Here is a 17,521-nt window from a genome sequence, read left to right as displayed (position 1 = left end):
AAATAAATGGCCCGAAGTTTAGGTGCAAATTGTATATAAAACATCCATCCTCTTTTTATAATCTGCATCCATTAGGCCATAAACCATTAGCTTGATTACATTAGGATGAAATTTACATGGGTCCTGTTGATATGGATGTGTCAATTAGCCCACGCACAAAATGAAATGTTCTTAAATAAACTGTCTGATTGAATAGACGGATGTGAGATCTAAAAATACCTCACTACTGAGGGGGAAGCATAGGTCTATTCTAGGTTGTAATAATAAGGCAACAGACGAAATTGTTGAGGGCAATATTTAGCGCCAAGCCTCCCTAGCGTTTTTGACTATAAATTCAACAGAGTCGTGGGAAGATGACCGTTGATAATAATCGTGTAGTAGCCTACACTGATGACGTTTAAAGGTGCATTCAGTTAGTTTAGTTTAGATTAACTTTTAGCATCACACCCAAAAATTAAAAAATATTGAGAGCTTCAGAACTTTATACTGACACCTACTGGCCTGGATGCATAAAGTTTGTTTGACACAGTAGGTGGTGTGGCGCCCATGAATAAGCAACCCACTCCAAGCAGAATAAAACAGCTTTTTTCTAAATGACTGACATGACTGAAATCTTCCTATGTGGGCGTGCATCATTTTAATGGTATTTCTTTATATGTAAAACTTAGTACAACTTTAATTGCTGTTAAGACGTATAAACTGCTGGACTCTGGTTTCACACCTTTCTTTGACTGGGAGGTCCCGTTTGGAGAGGGGGCTATAGAACAAAGATTAAAAATAGTCAAGTGAGTATAATTCCATTATGCTCACAGTCACAGAGGCACCAAGTCTGACAAACCAAGCATTAATCTCTTATTTTCTTAAAAAGGGACTATGGTGAGCCCTTCAAATCAACGTGTAAAACAATAGTGACACCTAGAGGCCAGCTTGAGGACTGTGTTTGATGGAAGGTGCTCTTTCCCGTTTACCCCTTATGAATTATGCAGCAGACATACAATTTAGCTGCTCCCGTGGTGGACAAGGAGGTCACCCACAGATGCATGGCTACTGCAGCTGTACACTACAGGCTCTGGTGGCATCTTCAGCCATCAACCTTGTGCTGATCTGGTCTGGATTTCTCCATCTTTGTTCAGATGACTCTTGCTAAAAGAAGAAATAGAATACATTAAATTTACACTTATCCGTTTAGCACACATTTTATCCAAAGCGAATTATAAAAGAGAATAGTAAAACAGAAGAGCTTAATGCAAGAGAGAAAACTAATTTAAGTAGATACAATAAAACAATTGAAATAACGCTACACTTGTGTAGATAAAGAATAATGACATTAAATTTACATTTATTCAAGATATTTTTTTATCAAAAGCATTACAGTATTACAAGCAGAAGCAATTAATTCAATTGAGGAAAAACAAATGCAAGTCATTCTAAAATACCTAATTTCAAGGGAGAACTAGTGTAGATAAAAAAAATAATAAAAGGGAACAAACAACCTCAGCCACATTTGAACTAAAACATGGTATTGTTGCTCTGATGACAGAATAAAACAAAGCTACAGAGCCAAAGGCGCAGAATTCAGAGTTGAGCAGATGAGGGTGGGAAAAAATTGAGCATGGGGTGTGGAAAGGGTGAGATGGAGGAGAGAAGAAGGGGAAGAGAAGATCACAGGTTAAGGGGAGATGCGGGAGATGGGATAAAAATGAAAGGGATGATGAAGAGGCTGGGGTAGAGTGAGAGAGAAGAAGAAGGAGAGCAAGAAAGAAGGGTGTTACGTATATTGGTGGTATTGGGGATGGCAGGGTTGCTCCCGACAGAGCAGGGGAATAGCAGCATTGCGGTTAATAGGGTAGAAAAAGCTGGGGGGCTGTTAACTCTGAAATGTTCATTTTTAAACTCAAGCTTTTTTCTTCTTCCACCCCCTCCCCTCCTTTTTCTTTCTCTCTCTCTCTCTCTTTATCTGTCTCTCTCCCTGACAATCGTGCTCCCTCCCCAGGCTGCGTAGTAATGATAGCTATTTGACTGCCATCAGAGGAGCTGGGTAATGGTCTCTAAAGAACCATTTCAGACTCAACCTGGCAGCGCTGGCCTCCCAAAAACATCTGCTTGCCTATCAAGAGGTACCACCGCACCAGACACTACACACACGTAAGCACACTCATGCACACACTCATGCGTGGACATGCACAATACTGTGTTGCATAGTCATGCCTGACTTGGGTAATGGACCACGGGAATACACTTGTGAGCTGAATACCAACAGAAATAAAAGGTGGTAATTGTGTGGTTGTGCTTAGAGTTGATGTTTCTGAATGGGGACTCTGGGCTGAAATAATACTGTCAGACACATTTTGTAGTAATTAAATATAAAAATGACATTAAGGGGCCCAAACAATGACTTCAGGGTATTAGTAACCAGACAGTGTCCGTGATGTGTAATTTACCTTTAATGTTTTTACTTCCTGTTCATATTGTTTGGATGGTTCTCTATTGCAGCATGACTTCTCAACATGCAAACTAGACTTGTTTAATTCTTGCAAGATTATAAGCTTCCTAATGACCCCCGGGGATATTGCAGGAAAGAAAACCAGACATTTCCATGTTCAAAAATAAAAATCAGATTAATGTATTAAACTCTATAATGTTAAACTTTCCTCATGTCTCTGGGAAATTTCTGCTACTCTGCCTCCCTCTGGTGGCACACTCTAGTACTTTCCTTTCATTCTGAAAATTTTGGATAGATGCTCTGGAACGTGCTTTCCATATTAAGCATATTGTAAACCATTCATTTTTATTTTTATTCCACCGAAGAAAAGTTAATATATCTGGAAATCTCCTGTCTCTTCAGCCATATTTCATACATTCATTTAGACATGGAAAAGGATATAGTCAGTGATGGAATGGGAGTTTCTGCGTCACTGTATTTGCAGTCAGGAGAATTAACCTGGCTCACAGGTCATGATAGCTTTTCTCTTTGAAATTGCAAAGCTCCCAAATGTCAGTCAGGCTGTTAAGGGGATTGCTTACTATTGACAGGCTCTCAGCCCATTGAAGAAAGCCTAAGTGAAGAGAGATTTAATTATGGTGACAAGGTTAAAGAGGCTTCCCACCATTACTGAATTTTGATAATATAGAAACACTTGTTTAAGTGTGTGATAATTTAGCTTTTATTCTGAACCCAATGGGATGTTATTTATGTCTTTTTAGTACTCCATTGACGGCACATCAGTTGCAACGGGGTACTGTGATCTGCTTGACTGGATTTTGCGGTTAAATCCTTAGCTACTCACTGTAACATAACAAATGCAATTTCTTCTACTTTTTGTTTTATCATTTCAAAGCATCTGACAACAATGTAAAAGTGTAAATTAAAATTTAAGGGTCATAGTGCATGTCTAAGGTTAACATCTCTCCTTAGAGGATCTTGATCAAATGTAAACAAAGGAAAGATTTGCGAAAGCCAATAATGGTTAATGGATGTCTTATTGTTCCTGTGCTTAGAAGAGTTGTGTATATGTGTGTGTGTGGTTCAGGCTTACCCGTCCCACACGCGGTCAGCCCCCGACAGATGGAAGGTTCTGTGTCCAAGACGCGCCCAAGGAGAGGAGGAGGGGTTTGGGACTGCTGTGGATTAGATTGGTCTAATAAAAGAGTTGGATCATTGAAAGGCAGATTAGGGGCCAGTGGAGGAGACGGTTTTTCGAGCAAACATGCTTGGGATTTGAAATTGATCGACAATATGTGTAGCATTATGCAAACATGAGGCAACATGGCTGGTGAGATGTTAAGCAAACAACTTATGTGACTGGAAATGAGCTAGAGAGATGTTTTTTAGTCACAGTAAATTGGTCCTCAATGGCTACATGTCAGGCATCTTTGAATAAGCATCTGTTTGTTACCTCCAAGTATACTCTCACACCCATGCACACATTGCCGTAATAAAGATGACCCACCGAGCTCGGAATCAGAGAAGTCATGTAACTGTATCCTGAGTGTACACTGGAAAGCCGATCCCCTCTCAGGCCACTACCACGGGTGCTGGGGGAGGGCTCTGGTTACCCAGTTTTGTGTCAAAGCACCATCAGCAAAGAGTTAGAGACTGGGGAGGAGGACAAAAGCAGGAGCACTATAGAACGGGTGGATTACTGGGCCTCCAAAAAGGGTCTCTAGTGTAAGAATACGTCCAGTATAGCGAGACGAGAGAAAGGGCGTAGAAAAAGAAAGATAAGAGGATAGGACAACAGGTGAAAGGGAAGTAGAAAAGGTGTTGAAGTACAGCTGAAAAGCTGCACTGTACTTCAGGTGGCATTTGTCGACATGGCACAAGCTGGCCTGGCAAATAGTGGGCACCTTGCACAGTGAAATGCTGCTATTTCTCGAGGTCTCGAATGAGAACGATTGGTCTGTTTAAGGGACACACAAGTTCTGAGGATGTGACTCAGGTAAAGTGACTTTGAAGAGGACAAGGAGGTGACAAGCTAATGAGATGTAAACCTAAAGGATTGAGACGAGTAAAGCATTGAGAAGCAAAACAGTGCAACTCGGTCTTGAGCATCTCTTTAAGAGATCAGCAGTCCCACAATCCCAAAGGCAGCCACTGGAGAGGACCGAAAAACACAGGTAAATTGAGAAGGAAAGGGAATGAGACGGGGAGAGAGTGAAAGAGGCACAGAGGAAAATGAACCGTTGGGATCAGGGTGACGTCAGCGGCTCTCTGGATTGAGGTGTTGAGTCCTCCTGATTATAATCTGATCTGATTAGGAAACACAGGGAAAAAAAATCTCCAGAGCCTCTGCAAGCTCTCCGGGGAGCAAGGCGCCGTTTGTACCAAGCAGAGAGGCCAAGGACCAAGAACAAAACCAAAAGAAGAACTTAGGAGCAGTCTGCTAAAGAAAGTTAAGGCCTTTGTCTGAAAGAGCCAGCTACACTAAGTGGACTTCACTTCACTCTTCTCCAATAGGAAGCAAAGTAATCAGGCAAAGTAGTGGAGCTAACATTGTACGTCTGCAGGCTACTCTCTGGTTTCCATCTGGGTTGTAAGCCAGGATGCCCTCCAATGGCAGTAAAGCCCTCAAGCTACAATTCGGGCTTATTAATTATGAGAATCGCTATCTAACAGCGGAGGCCTTTGGCTTCAAGTTGAACGCTTCAGCTCAGAGTCTAAAGAAGAAGCAGATCTGGACACTGGAGCAGGATGAGCAGGACGGACAGGTGGTTTACCTGCGCAGTCACCTGGGGCGCTACCTGGCTTCTGATAAAGATGGCAAGGTAAGCTGTGAAGCTGAAACCAAAGAGAGTGACTGCCGGTTTCTGATTGTGGCACAGTCAGACGGGCGCTGGGCCATGCAGTCCGAGCCATATCTGCGCTTCTTCGGTGGTTCAGAGGATTACTTATCCTGCTTTGCTCAGACCATTGGCGAGGCAGAACTATGGGCCATGCACCTGGCACTGCACCCACAGGCCAATCTGCTTAGTGTGGCCCGCAAACGCTACGCCCACCTAGCATCTCCAGAGGGAGAGATTGCTGTGGACAGTAACATCCCTTGGGGTGTGGATGCTCTTCTAACTCTTGTGTACATGGATGGCAAATATTGTCTTAAGACTAGTGACAGCCGCTTTCTGAGCAATGATGGGAAACTGTCCTCTGAAAATGGCCGTGGGACAGGCTACACTTTGGAACTGAAATCAGGCAAGTTGGCCTTCAAGGACTGTGAGGGGAAGTACTTGACCCCCATGGGGCCCACTGGAACTCTGCGCTCTGGACGCTGCTCCAAACCCGGCAAAGACGAGCTGTTTGATCTTGAGGAAAGCCATCCGCAAGTGGTGTTTCAGGCTGCCAACAACAGATTTGTTTCCATCCGACAAGGTAAGTGGTGCTATTCATGGCAGAATTCTAATTTTTTGACTGACCTATCCCTTCAAAGAAGATTCAAGGTAACTCTCAAAATAAGGTTTGTCTCTGTGCCTTAGCGCTCCTATGGCATCTTGTGTAACAGATGTAAGTCCTCATAACATCTATTATGTACCTCTAATACCTGTTGGGTAACCAGATATAGAAATCTAGAGTATGGAATTAAAGCATGTAAATGTTGATTGTAATGGAAATTGAATTTTTAGACTGAATAAAAAGCTTAACAATATGATTTTAGTAGTCTGAGAATAATTTGCACTGTTGTGTTGTCCATTTCGGTTCTCATTAGTGTTTCTATACGCAAGCACACCAGTGCATGAAAATAACCTTCATGCAAAATTGCAGCTGCATTGCAAACTATGCATACATAGTCAAATCTATGAAAACTAGCCTGGGGAGCAGGTGAACACTGAGTCACGCCCATGAGCATGACCTCACAGAAATAATATACAGCAGCTGCCTTTTCAGCTGAATAGGCCAATATTAATCTGCCAGACGTGGCCGATTTTTATTCGCTGGCCATGTGCTCTGCTAACAAACACACTGCAAAATTGTAGCTTCCTGTCTTGACTGAGCTACTAAGTTCTATAATGTAAATCTTGCATGCTGTAACATTATCCATTATCTCCAGTGCAGAGCTCTTGGTAAGCATTTTGAGCCACCTGCAATAGATAAATTACTGGAGAAACTGAATGGCTTTGAATATCCGCCATAGGAAGCTGGGTCAGTAAGAGATCCTGTCCTCTCCGGTACACTCATCCATCTCTCTCTCTCTCAGTCATTCTCACAGATGTGCACGTATCTGTGCAGAATATTTTGCAGTGATACACTTATAGTTAGTATTTTTATATAAAAAAATATGCTCTGATATACTCACTTGCACATGTCTACATGCATGCACACACTAGTGGCACTGGCAAGGTGTGATAAATAATTTAGTGGACAGGGGCATTTCAATGATGGTGGAGTCTGCTTTCAGAAACACAAGCCTTCCGCCACATTTCTTTATCTGGGGGCCATGCAATGTGCTGGGCTACAATGGGGACGCAAATCAGAGAGTCCTTCGGGAGCAGTTGGGTTTTGGCCGACAGGCAAAAAAAAAAAAAAAAAAAAAAAACGGGGAAAAGAGACAATGGAAAGTGTGAAAGTATACAGCAGAAAAGAGAACAAGACAGGCAAGAGGAAAAAGAAAGATCAGGCACAAGATCACAATGAATAGAGACATAATGCATTATGGGTGTGGACAGGTGGACGGCATGGCTTTTTTTGTCATTGTCACTGTTAAAAGATCATAAATCAAAGACGTTAGCAGTAGTTCCCTGAGGAGGACATGATGTTGTATTGTAAGTTTAGTTTACTCAAGGGATAAAGTCATTTAATGTCATTCAAAAAGTTAGTTTGTGGTTGAAAAGCATGTTCACCAGCACAAAGAATTTGAATTAATTTGACCAGCTAAGTAGGTTGCAGGGCAGATATTATACAAATCCTCCAATAAATTGGGAAGCCTTCAATGCTAGCAGCTGAAGCCATAGTCACAAGCTCTGGATTGTAATCAAGATTAAGATGCGAGATGTTTCAGTCACACATTATGACTCCTACATGGCGTTTTCTCCTCTTGCTTCAAATGGTTCAGTGTCGATTCAACATTAGGAAATATCAAGTATCAACATATTACCAAAAAAATCTAGGCATTTCATTATGGGTGAAAAAAGACAGGGAAAATGACACAGACCAGATGGAACATTTGTTCTTAATGAACGAGAAGCATCTCTCCCCATCTATTGCACATTCATTCTGTGCAAAAAGCAATTAGGTAAAGTAATTTTGCTAATGGATTAAGCAATTCATTTCTTTTAGAGAGTCTCTTCATGATGAAGGGAACCAGAGATGCCTTCAGACAGGACTGCCAATCAGCTCTGCAGGTCTGACGTTCATTAAGCCCCAGGCCTCTCGCCCCGGGATGCAACACAAACTCATAGAAGATCTTTTAATCAATAATGAGTAGTGACACTGCATGGTCGTTTTTCAGAAATATCGCTATTATTGGCTGAGATATGACGTTTATTTGCTTGCTTTTGTTGTGGTGTAATTTTTTGCAGCAACTCTGGCGCATGTTGTGTGGCACACATACTTGAGTCGGAAAGATGGCATGCACTCAGACAAGTTGATCTGTTACCATGTTCCTCATCACCTCCACAGTGTTCCCTGGAGAATTCTAATCCGGCCCGGAAGGTGAAAAGGAGATGAGCACAAAGGAAGAGATATAGAGAGACAGAAAGAAAATAAAAGAAAAAAAACTAACAAAATGAGAGACAGTTGATTGTGGCATCAACTTACCATTAATAATTGATCTCAGACTGTCTTTAAGTAGACACAGCTTTAAGTAGACACCTTCACATAGAATGTGATCCAATCTTCTGGGATCACCAGTGGAAATGCTTATACTTAGTATTTTTATAATTTAATCAGTTTTTTAATGACAAATTGTAATATCAACATGAGTGAAAGCTGAATTGAAAAATGTAAATGAGTTTCAGAATGTCTTTGTCCTCTTTCTGCTTTGTTGACAGAAGCACTCAAGCAGCATGCACTCCAAATGTTTTCCTTTTATTTATTTTTCTAGATTTCCAATGGAGCCCCAGACTTTTAAACCCCACGGTTTACATGCATGTTAAACCAAAACCTAAATGCATACTGTAGTCACCTTTTGTATTGTTCTCCCATATACTGCTCATGTTCTCCGATAGTACGCATGCGGCGATCTACTTGCCCCAGTTTTGAGAAGGCCCTCTCACTGTCTCTGTCTCTGGGTACTGTTACCATACCACAGAAATGGGTTGGTAAATTGAGAGGGAGCATTCTGTGATGGGAGTGAGGTCATTCGCAGGAGTTCAGGATTGAGCTCAGTAATCACAATGCCGTGGATGAGGAATGATCAACAGAGGAGATAGAGTGTCCTGCCCCAGCTGGCCTCCCTTCTTCTATCTTTGGTGCAAAACTAAAGCAGAGTCAGACGTGAAATTGGAAAATAAAGTGTAACGGGCCGCAGAAATGAAAACCGCTGCAGCAGAGTGATGTCTGATCTGAGAAAGAGAAACATCTGAAGCTGTTTCTTTTCCGTTATCCCTGATTTTGTCTTGATTAGAAACAAGACTTTGTTTTTGCAGTCTTTGGCTGGTAGTTCTACTCTGGTTCCAACAAAAACAATGCACTAAACACTGTGTTGTCTTAACCCTGCATACCATGTTTCTATTACTTAATGCAATTAGGAATCAGATTATAGAGCCCAATTCCAAATTAAGACCAGGTAGTGTCTATTTATATGCCAAGATGATTTGTAAAAATAGTCCAATGCAGTGTGAGAGAAAATGAAAGGCAGAGGGAGAAACACAAAGCACACAGATAACCTAAAAAAATAAAAAATTCCACCGTGGAGTGATCGATGGCAGCAGATTCTGCTGATAGGCCTGGTTTCTTTCCCAGCATGTCTCAGGCACCCTGCAGAGTCCCGTTGAAACAATAGTATTACTTCAGCCTCCCGACTGGTTTTCCTCGGAGCTGGAGGATTGTACAAATGCTACTCCAAAAAGCTGCTTACCAGGCCCCACGGTGCAGCTTTGTGTCTCTTTGCATGCTGAGAATTAGGAGAGGTTACAGCATTAGAAGAGGAGGGGTAGGAAGGATGACAGCGTGGAGGGAGAAGGGAGAAAAGGGTAAGGTGCAGGATCTGGCCTGTTAAAGGCTTAAGAAAATGACCAAGGGATATTTTCGGATACATCCACTTTGAGCCTTAGTCACGACAATCTGTTTGAGGCATCTTGCACTATGCTGTTGGTTTTGTTCGATTATGCAGTTCAATCATTTTTTGAAAAAGCTCAAATATACATTAGTTTTATTGATTTATTTACCAATTTTAAGGTAATTTAGATATTTTTAAATATGCCTTATAATTTTAAAGGACTTGCACTACCAAAAGTTTTAAATAATTACGCTTTTTAAATGTTTTTGAAAGAAGTCTCTTATGCTCAGCAAGGCTACATTTATTTGATCAAAAATAGATTAAAGTAATATTTTGAAATTAAACCAGAATATTAAATTGTACCATATTAAACCTGCAGCAGGTAACTTTTGTAAAAATATATTTTTTACATATTTGTTAAACCTGTCATTAAGTCCTGACAGTAGAATATGAGACAAGATAATCTGTGAAAAAAATCAAGCTCCTCTGGCTCCTCCCAGTGGTCCTATTGCCATTTGCAGTTACTGACCGCTCCCGGTAAGAAATCAACCAATCAGAGCTGCGGTCCGTAACTTTGTTTGTGTTCAAAATGTAGAAAAATGTATATAATAAGAGAGTACACCATGAATCCATTTTCCAAACCGTGTTTTTGGCTTGTCCTGAATCACTAGGGTGCACCTATAATAAGTGTTTATATTCGGACTATTTTATATTGCTTCGGGGGTACCGCGGCGGAGTAACCCAGTACCTTTGTGATTCTTCATAGACATAAACAGAGAGAAGTAGTTCCAGCTACGATGTTCTTCCGCAAGACGCAAGCAGTTCTGTTTATTAACCGCTAGAGCGTCAAAAGTTACCGACTGCAGCTTTAAACCAATATATTGAATTGTTTATATACAGTTTTTTGCAGCTTAATAATTTTGTGGAAATCATGACACATTTTTCAGAATTCTTTGATAAACAGAAAGTTCACAATAACAGCATTTATTTAAAATATATTATAAATGTTTTACTGCCATTTTGATCAACTCAATGCGTTCTTAGTGTACAAAATTATTAATCTCTTCTTTTTTAAACTCCTATTTGATTCAGCTGTACATCACAGGAATAAATTATATTTTAAAGTATATTCAAATTTTTTACATTTTTTTTTAAGAGACTTCTTTCAAAAACATTATAAAATCATAATTATTCCAAACATTTGAATAGTAGTGTAAATACATGCTTTGTTTTAAATAATAATTTTAATAAATAGCAAATAACATTTGAAAACTCAAACTTAAATCTATTAAACAGTCTCTTAGCCTAAACAAAATTTTGAATTGATTGACCATACTTTTGCCACTTGAAAGTAAAGCACTTTCTTGGTTCGTTTGTCTCCTGTTTTTTAGATGTTTCTTGAACACAGCTAGCTATGTCTTAAATTCTGGACTAATGAATGCCATGACAAAGTCCCAGAACTAATTGGCATAGAAACCCAGCGGGATGCAGCGAGGCCTCTGACCCTGCCAAGGTTGCATTTTATATGCCAAGGTTTTATCGTGCAGTGGGAAAGATACAATCACAAGCGGTTTTGCCCTACTGCACTGAATGGTAATGTAGATGCATAGAGAAATGTTGTTTGCCAATAAGAATGCATGCTTTAGATACATTTTTTTTTTTTTTATAGAAGCACACAAAGTCTACATCTGCTAAACAACACAATAGTTTAATCAAGATGAATGGCTAGGATATAAATAATGTTTCAGACCGCAGCCAGTGGTCTTGTTGTGTAAATGTTAATGTTACAAATAATACAGTGATTTGGAATGAATCTGTCATCGTGACTGAATGAGTAAACCTCCTCATTTCAAAACATCAGTGATCTTGCATTGAAATAAAGGATGTTTATAGACAGCAGAGTGAGTTGTTTGGGCTCCATTAACTATAGATGTGAGTCTTAAATAAACACGGTCCGCTGTAGACATTGTGCCAGGATAGTGCCAGGTTGATGCCTGTCGTGCGTGGCAGTGAAGTTAATCATGCTGGTGCTTTGTCTCCCTTCAAGATTCCAAACTAGGGAAGAGTTCAGGACAAACACACGCTATCTTGTTTAAGCAGATGCATTTGAAGCGTCCTCAGAAAAGCATGTTACATATTGTTCTAACACTAGTCAGTGTCAATTGTATTGGGGCAGCATAGTAATAAGTGACTTTAGCAATTTTAGGTGGGTGTAAACTTTATTATCTTAAAGATTAAAATAATAATAATAATAATTTTATTTATTTATTTATTTTTGCTGTGTATTCACATAATTTCACTTTTAATGCTGGGTTTCATTATAGGCTGTTTTGAACATTTTATTAATCAAAGAGTCTTAAAAAATTTACAAATTATATATATATATATTTGTTTTTGTTTTTTCCAGCATATTGTATTGATTTTTGACACTGAAGACTGGAGAAATGATTGATACAAATTCAGCTATACCATCACAGGAATAAAATAAATTTTAAAATATATTCAATAGAAATCTTTTTTTTTTTTTTTTTTTTTTATTGTGATGTTTCATAATATTACTGTTTTTAATATAAATGTAGCATCAATGATCAGTAGCATCAAGTTCTTTCAAAATCATAAAAAATCTTTTAAAAATCTTACTGGGACTAAACTTTTGAACAGTAGTGATTGTTCATTTAAATATATAAATCTAAGGTCTTTTTCAGGTGTTATTATTATCGTTATACAGTCTTCATGAACTTTTTTTTTATTATTAATTGTGGAACTTATAAAATATCAAATAAGACTGTTAATAATATTTTCGAGGTACAATTCCAAAGCTTTATTCTGAAAATTATTTAAATAAATAAGCAAAAATGCCCTGCTCTCCCTTATATGCCTGTTTTAAATTAAAAGCATTAAATAACAGTTTTATCTTATGTCCGTGTTTTTTTTTTTTTTTTTTTTTTTTTTTTTTTTTATATAAAGGAGTGAGTGTCTCTGCCAATCAGGATGATGAGACAGACATGGAGACATTTCAAATGGAAGTTGATAAAGACACAAGAAAGTGCAAATTCAGAACTAATGAAGGGAATTACTGGACGCTTGTCGCTCACGGAGGCATCCAGTCAACAGCCAAAGAAGCGTAAGATTTAGCTTTACTTTCAAAAATATCAAAACAAATCATTATTTTACACTTATATAAGATATGACATGAGGGAAAGCAACATTACTATTATGTAACAATGATTAAATTCATACACAACATCCATAACACATCAGTAATATAACAGAAACTTCAAAGCCATTTCATTTACTCCTGTTCTCTGTTTATGTTTTATTAACACTTATATATACAATCTCCCTCTGTGTGCAGCGGTGCCAACACCATGTTTGACATAGTGTGGCTCGGTCGACGGGTGGCACTGCGAGCCAGCAATGGAAAATACATATGCACTAAGAAAAATGGCCAGCTTGCTGCAGTCAGTGACTCTGTGGGTGAGTTCATACTACCCACAAACAAAATCAAAATATCTAAATCAAATCTATTTGAGAAACGTACAAGAATACAATAAGTCACCCTGTTTTTTCCATCCAGGTGAGGACGAGCAGTTGATTCTGAAGCTGATTAATAGGCCCATTCTGATCCTGAGGGGAGAGAATGGTTATGTTTGCCACCACAAGAACTCTAATACACTCGACGCCAATCGTTCAGTCTATGACATATTTACACTGCAGTTCAATGACGGCACATACCACATTAAAGGTGAGTTTTAATCTGACCACATTGTCAATCATTTTTATTCTGTATGCCCTGTAATAAATCCTAAAGCAGGTTTCTGGAAAGCAAATAACAGCTTTTATTACGTGGAATTGATTTATGTTGTAATCAGTTGTCAGAAGTGTCAAAACAATTAATCTGCTGAAATTGATTTTCAAGAAGACTAGTTGTAAGAGGGCATACAGTAGGCCTATTTTCTTATAACCATAAAACTAGAATACATTAGGAGCTGCTCCAAATGTTAGATCATAGACAAAAAAGGTTATACACCCTTCAAATACAACATTATGAAATACACCAAATGTTAGATTATGGAAAAATAAGAATATAGAGCTTTTTCAGGCAATTTTATAGCTATACAATGATTGCGACGTTTAGCTTAATTAAATATGGCTCAAATAAAGTTATTATTAAATATAATCTGTGTCAGAAATCAAATGTATTTAATTAATTTACCAGATGGAAATGGTTTTTGTGTGAACTGATTTATCTACATGCAGTATTTTGTTTATAGCCATAAAAGAATAATACAATATTATATATGAAATTTTAGGTGACAAAAAAGTGAATTTATATATATATATATATATATATATATATATATATATATATATATATGCACACTTGAATCCTTAAAGCAAATTTAATCACCAAGCTTTTGGTCAAACAATGCCCTGAGGATGGTCATATATATGTGTGTGTGTGTGTGTATATATATATATATATATATATATATATATATATATATATATATATATATATATATATATATATATATATATATACATACACAGGTGCTGGTCATATAATTAGAATATCATCAAAAAGTGAAACTTGGATATTATATTCATTCATTACACACAATGATACTGATATATTTCAAATGTTTATTTTAATTTTGATGATTATAACTGACAACTAAAGAAAATCCCAAATTCAGTATGTCAGAAAATTTGAATATAACTTAAGACCAATACAAAGAAAGGATTTTTAGAAATCTTGGCCAACTAAAAAGTATGAACATGAAAAGTATGAGCATGTACAGCACTCAATACTTAGTTGGGGCTCCTTTTGTCTGAATTACTGCAGCAATGCGGCGGGGCATGGAGTCGATCGGTCTGTGGCACTGCTCAGGTGTTATGAGAGCCCAGGTTGCTCTGATAGTGGCCTTCAGCTCTTCTGCATTCTTGGGTCTGGCATATCTCATCTTCCTCTTCTCAATACCCCATAGATTTTCTATGGGGTTAAGGTCAGGTGAGTTTGCTGGCCAATTAAGAACAGGGATACCATGGTCTTTAAACCACGTAACTGGAAGCTTTGGCACTGTGTGCAGGTGCCAAATCCTTTTTGAAAATGAAACCTGCATCGCCATAAAGTTGGTCAGCAGTAGGAAGCATGAAGTGCTCTAAAACATCCTGGTATACACTGCACAGTGGACCAACACCAGCAGATGACATGGCAACCCAAACCATCACTGACTGTGGAAACTTCACACTGGACCTCAAACAACGTGGATTGTGTGCCTCACCTCTCTTCCTCCAGACTCTGGGACCCTGATTTCCAAAGGAAATGCAAAATTTACTTTCATCAGAGAACATAACTTTGGACCACTCAGCAGCAGTCCAGTCCTTTTTGAAGCAAGACGCTTCTGACGCTGTCTGTTGTTGACACAAGCTTGACACAAGTGGCTTGACACAAGCAATGCGACAACTGAAATATGTCTTGCATAGGTCTATGCGTAGTGGTTCTTGAAGCACTGACTCCAGCTGCAGTCCACTCTTTGTGAATCTCCCCCACATTTTGAATGGGTTTTATTTCACAATCCTCCTCAGGGTGTGGTTATCCCTATTGTTTGTACACTTTTTCCTACCAAATCTTTTCCTTCCCTTCGCCTCTCTATTAATGTGCTCGGACACAGAGCTCCATGAACAGCCAGCCTCTTTTGCAATGACCTTTTGTGTCTTGCCCTCCTTGTGTAAGGTGTCAGTGGTTGTCTTTTGGACAACTGTCAAGTCAGCAGTGCTCCCAATGATTGTGTAGCCTACAGAACTAGACTGAGAGACCATTTAAAGGCCTTTGCAGGTGTTTTGATTTAATTAGCTGATTAGAGTGTGGCACCAGGTGTCTTCAGTTTTGAACCTTTTCACAATATTCTAATTTTCTGAGACACTGAATTTGGGATTTTCCTAAGTTGTCAGTTATAAACATCAAAATTAAAAGAAAATACATTTGAATTTATCAGTATGTGTGTAATGAACAAATATAATATACAAGTTTCACTTTTTGAATGGAATTAGTGAAATAAATCAACTTTTCATGATATTCTAATTATATGCCCAGAACCTATAATTTTTAGCACTTTGTCATTTTTTCTTGTGCTAATGAAATTAACCAGAGTTGGAAACATTTCTGTTATGAAGCTGACTGGTATTGATTTCCTATAGGTGTTGGTGGAAAATTCTGGTATGTGTCCAACAGTGGCTTGGTGTGCACTGATGGAGACACACCTGAAGATTTCTGCTTTGAGTTCTTGGAGCATGGACGGATAGCTATAAGAGGCAAAAATGGCAAATATCTACGTGGAGACCAAGGAGGCAATCTGAAAGGAGATGGAGAGAATGCAGACAGCTCTTCCCTCTGGGAATACTGACACCATGTGGACATTTAAGGAACTGTCACTCACTTGTGTTAAACTCTTCGATTTACAGATGTGAGAAAATAAATGGGTACAATTACGGTTTAATATTTGGACATCTGTTTTCCTATCAATCAGCATTAAAGTAGAGTCAGTATTCAGCAGTACACATGTATTATTTACCATTTCTGATTTATACTCCTATACAAAATGAGCCTGTATAAACAGAATACAAACATGTCAAGAACCTTTATTATATCAGCTCAGTATTGCACACTGTAAGGAAAAATGTGCGAGTTAAAGATCTTAACATAAAACTTGCAAAGCATGCTTTAACTGTGTCAAATCACTTTTATCATCTCTGTTGATTTTCAAATTGACACATTTCATTACTGCTCTTTTTGTTTATTAATTCTTTTTTTTTTTACGACCCATTATTGACTTGTCTTTCATGCTATTATTTATTATCGTGTTATTGTTTGTCAGTTCCAGTGAAGTTTGTTTCATTCTCTGGGGTTACAGAGTGCTGTGTTTGTCATATGTGGACATACATTGCATTTAAATATATTTAGGCTGGGTAAATTAACTATTCTTGTTGTTTCTTTAAGCTAACTAGCCACTGACAGGAAAGCCAAGCAACCTAGAATAGAGCAGGATACACAGTAATTACACCAAAATGAAAGGTACTAGGATTAAATTCATTTTATTCCCTTTATTTATTTATTTATTTGCTTTCTTTTTCTTAAGACCATTTGGAAAGGTTTTACAGTTATAACAATAAAATCCTGTCTCTTAATTCTGGAGGAATGAATCTCATTTATTGTAACCTGGTTTTAGGTGAAACAAATGGATTGGTTCTGTTCTGTATTTAACTGGCCGCCGAGGCATCAGAACTGAGTCCTTGGCAAGCAGCATTTGCTGTTGCTGTGTGCACAGTTTGCATTACTACCGACAGAGAGAACCAGCATTGTTTGTAAAGACTTGCCTGTCTTGCTATAGAAATAAACTGCTGGTTGCTAGTCAATAAGATAACAATTTGAAACCCAATAATTCTCTATATAGGCTACTTGTATTGTTAACTAGTTTCAGAACAGCAGCCTTACTGAGAACACAGTAGTTTCAATTTAAATAATGTGATTTACATGTCATCCATATAGCTGTTAAGTTTTATCAAAGTTTGCAACAGTGCAATGTTCTCTATATGGCTATATACAGTGACGGTTTTGGTAAAGATACAACATAATCCTCCTGAAATTCTATTCATTATTGTGAAAAGTTACTAAAAAAATAAACACGAAAAGGTCTCATGTGCCTTATAAACATTTAACACTTATGAGCGAGACACAAAAACATATTGGCCAATTCACCAAAGAGATCTAATAAACCACAATACAGTCTCTGTGTAAAAAAGAGAGAGAGCAAATTACGTGTTCCATAAAATGAAAGTTACTTTTCATTTTAAAGTTACTGAAAGTTAAT

At 38.2% G+C, this 17,521-nt stretch overlaps 1 protein-coding gene across 1 annotated transcript; it reads left to right on the top strand.

Annotated features, from left to right (window-relative positions):
• The first annotated feature begins 4,667 nt into the window (after window positions 1-4,667).
• LOC127968938 (fascin-2-like) lies at window positions 4,668-16,838 on the top strand. The gene is made up of 5 exons (XM_052570419.1): window positions 4,668-5,863; window positions 12,615-12,771; window positions 13,003-13,124; window positions 13,225-13,392; window positions 15,852-16,838. Exons 1-5 carry the CDS (start codon window positions 5,044-5,046, stop codon window positions 16,055-16,057), a joined length of 1,473 nt encoding a protein of 490 aa, XP_052426379.1. The 5' UTR covers window positions 4,668-5,043; the 3' UTR covers window positions 16,058-16,838.
• The last annotated feature ends 683 nt before the right edge of the window (window positions 16,839-17,521 follow it).

This window comes from Carassius gibelio, chromosome B12 (genome assembly GCF_023724105.1).
Source record: "Carassius gibelio isolate Cgi1373 ecotype wild population from Czech Republic chromosome B12, carGib1.2-hapl.c, whole genome shotgun sequence".
In the NCBI taxonomy this organism is placed as follows: Eukaryota; Metazoa; Chordata; class Actinopteri; order Cypriniformes; family Cyprinidae; genus Carassius; species Carassius gibelio.
The sequence above is the reverse complement of the archived record's forward strand: the minus strand, read 5'-3'. Positions and strand labels throughout refer to the sequence as shown.

Excerpts from the sequence above, each read along its gene's own strand:
- LOC127968938 (XM_052570419.1), top strand. The coding sequence starts at position 5,044 with ATGCCCTCCAATGGCAGTAAAGCCCTCAAGCTACAATTCGGGCTTATT. Across the intron at positions 12,772-13,002 it reads CAGTCAACAGCCAAAGAAGC|CGGTGCCAACACCATGTTTG; the intron begins GTAAGATTTAGC and ends CTCTGTGTGCAG. Across the intron at positions 13,393-15,851 it reads CGGCACATACCACATTAAAG|GTGTTGGTGGAAAATTCTGG; the intron begins GTGAGTTTTAAT and ends GATTTCCTATAG.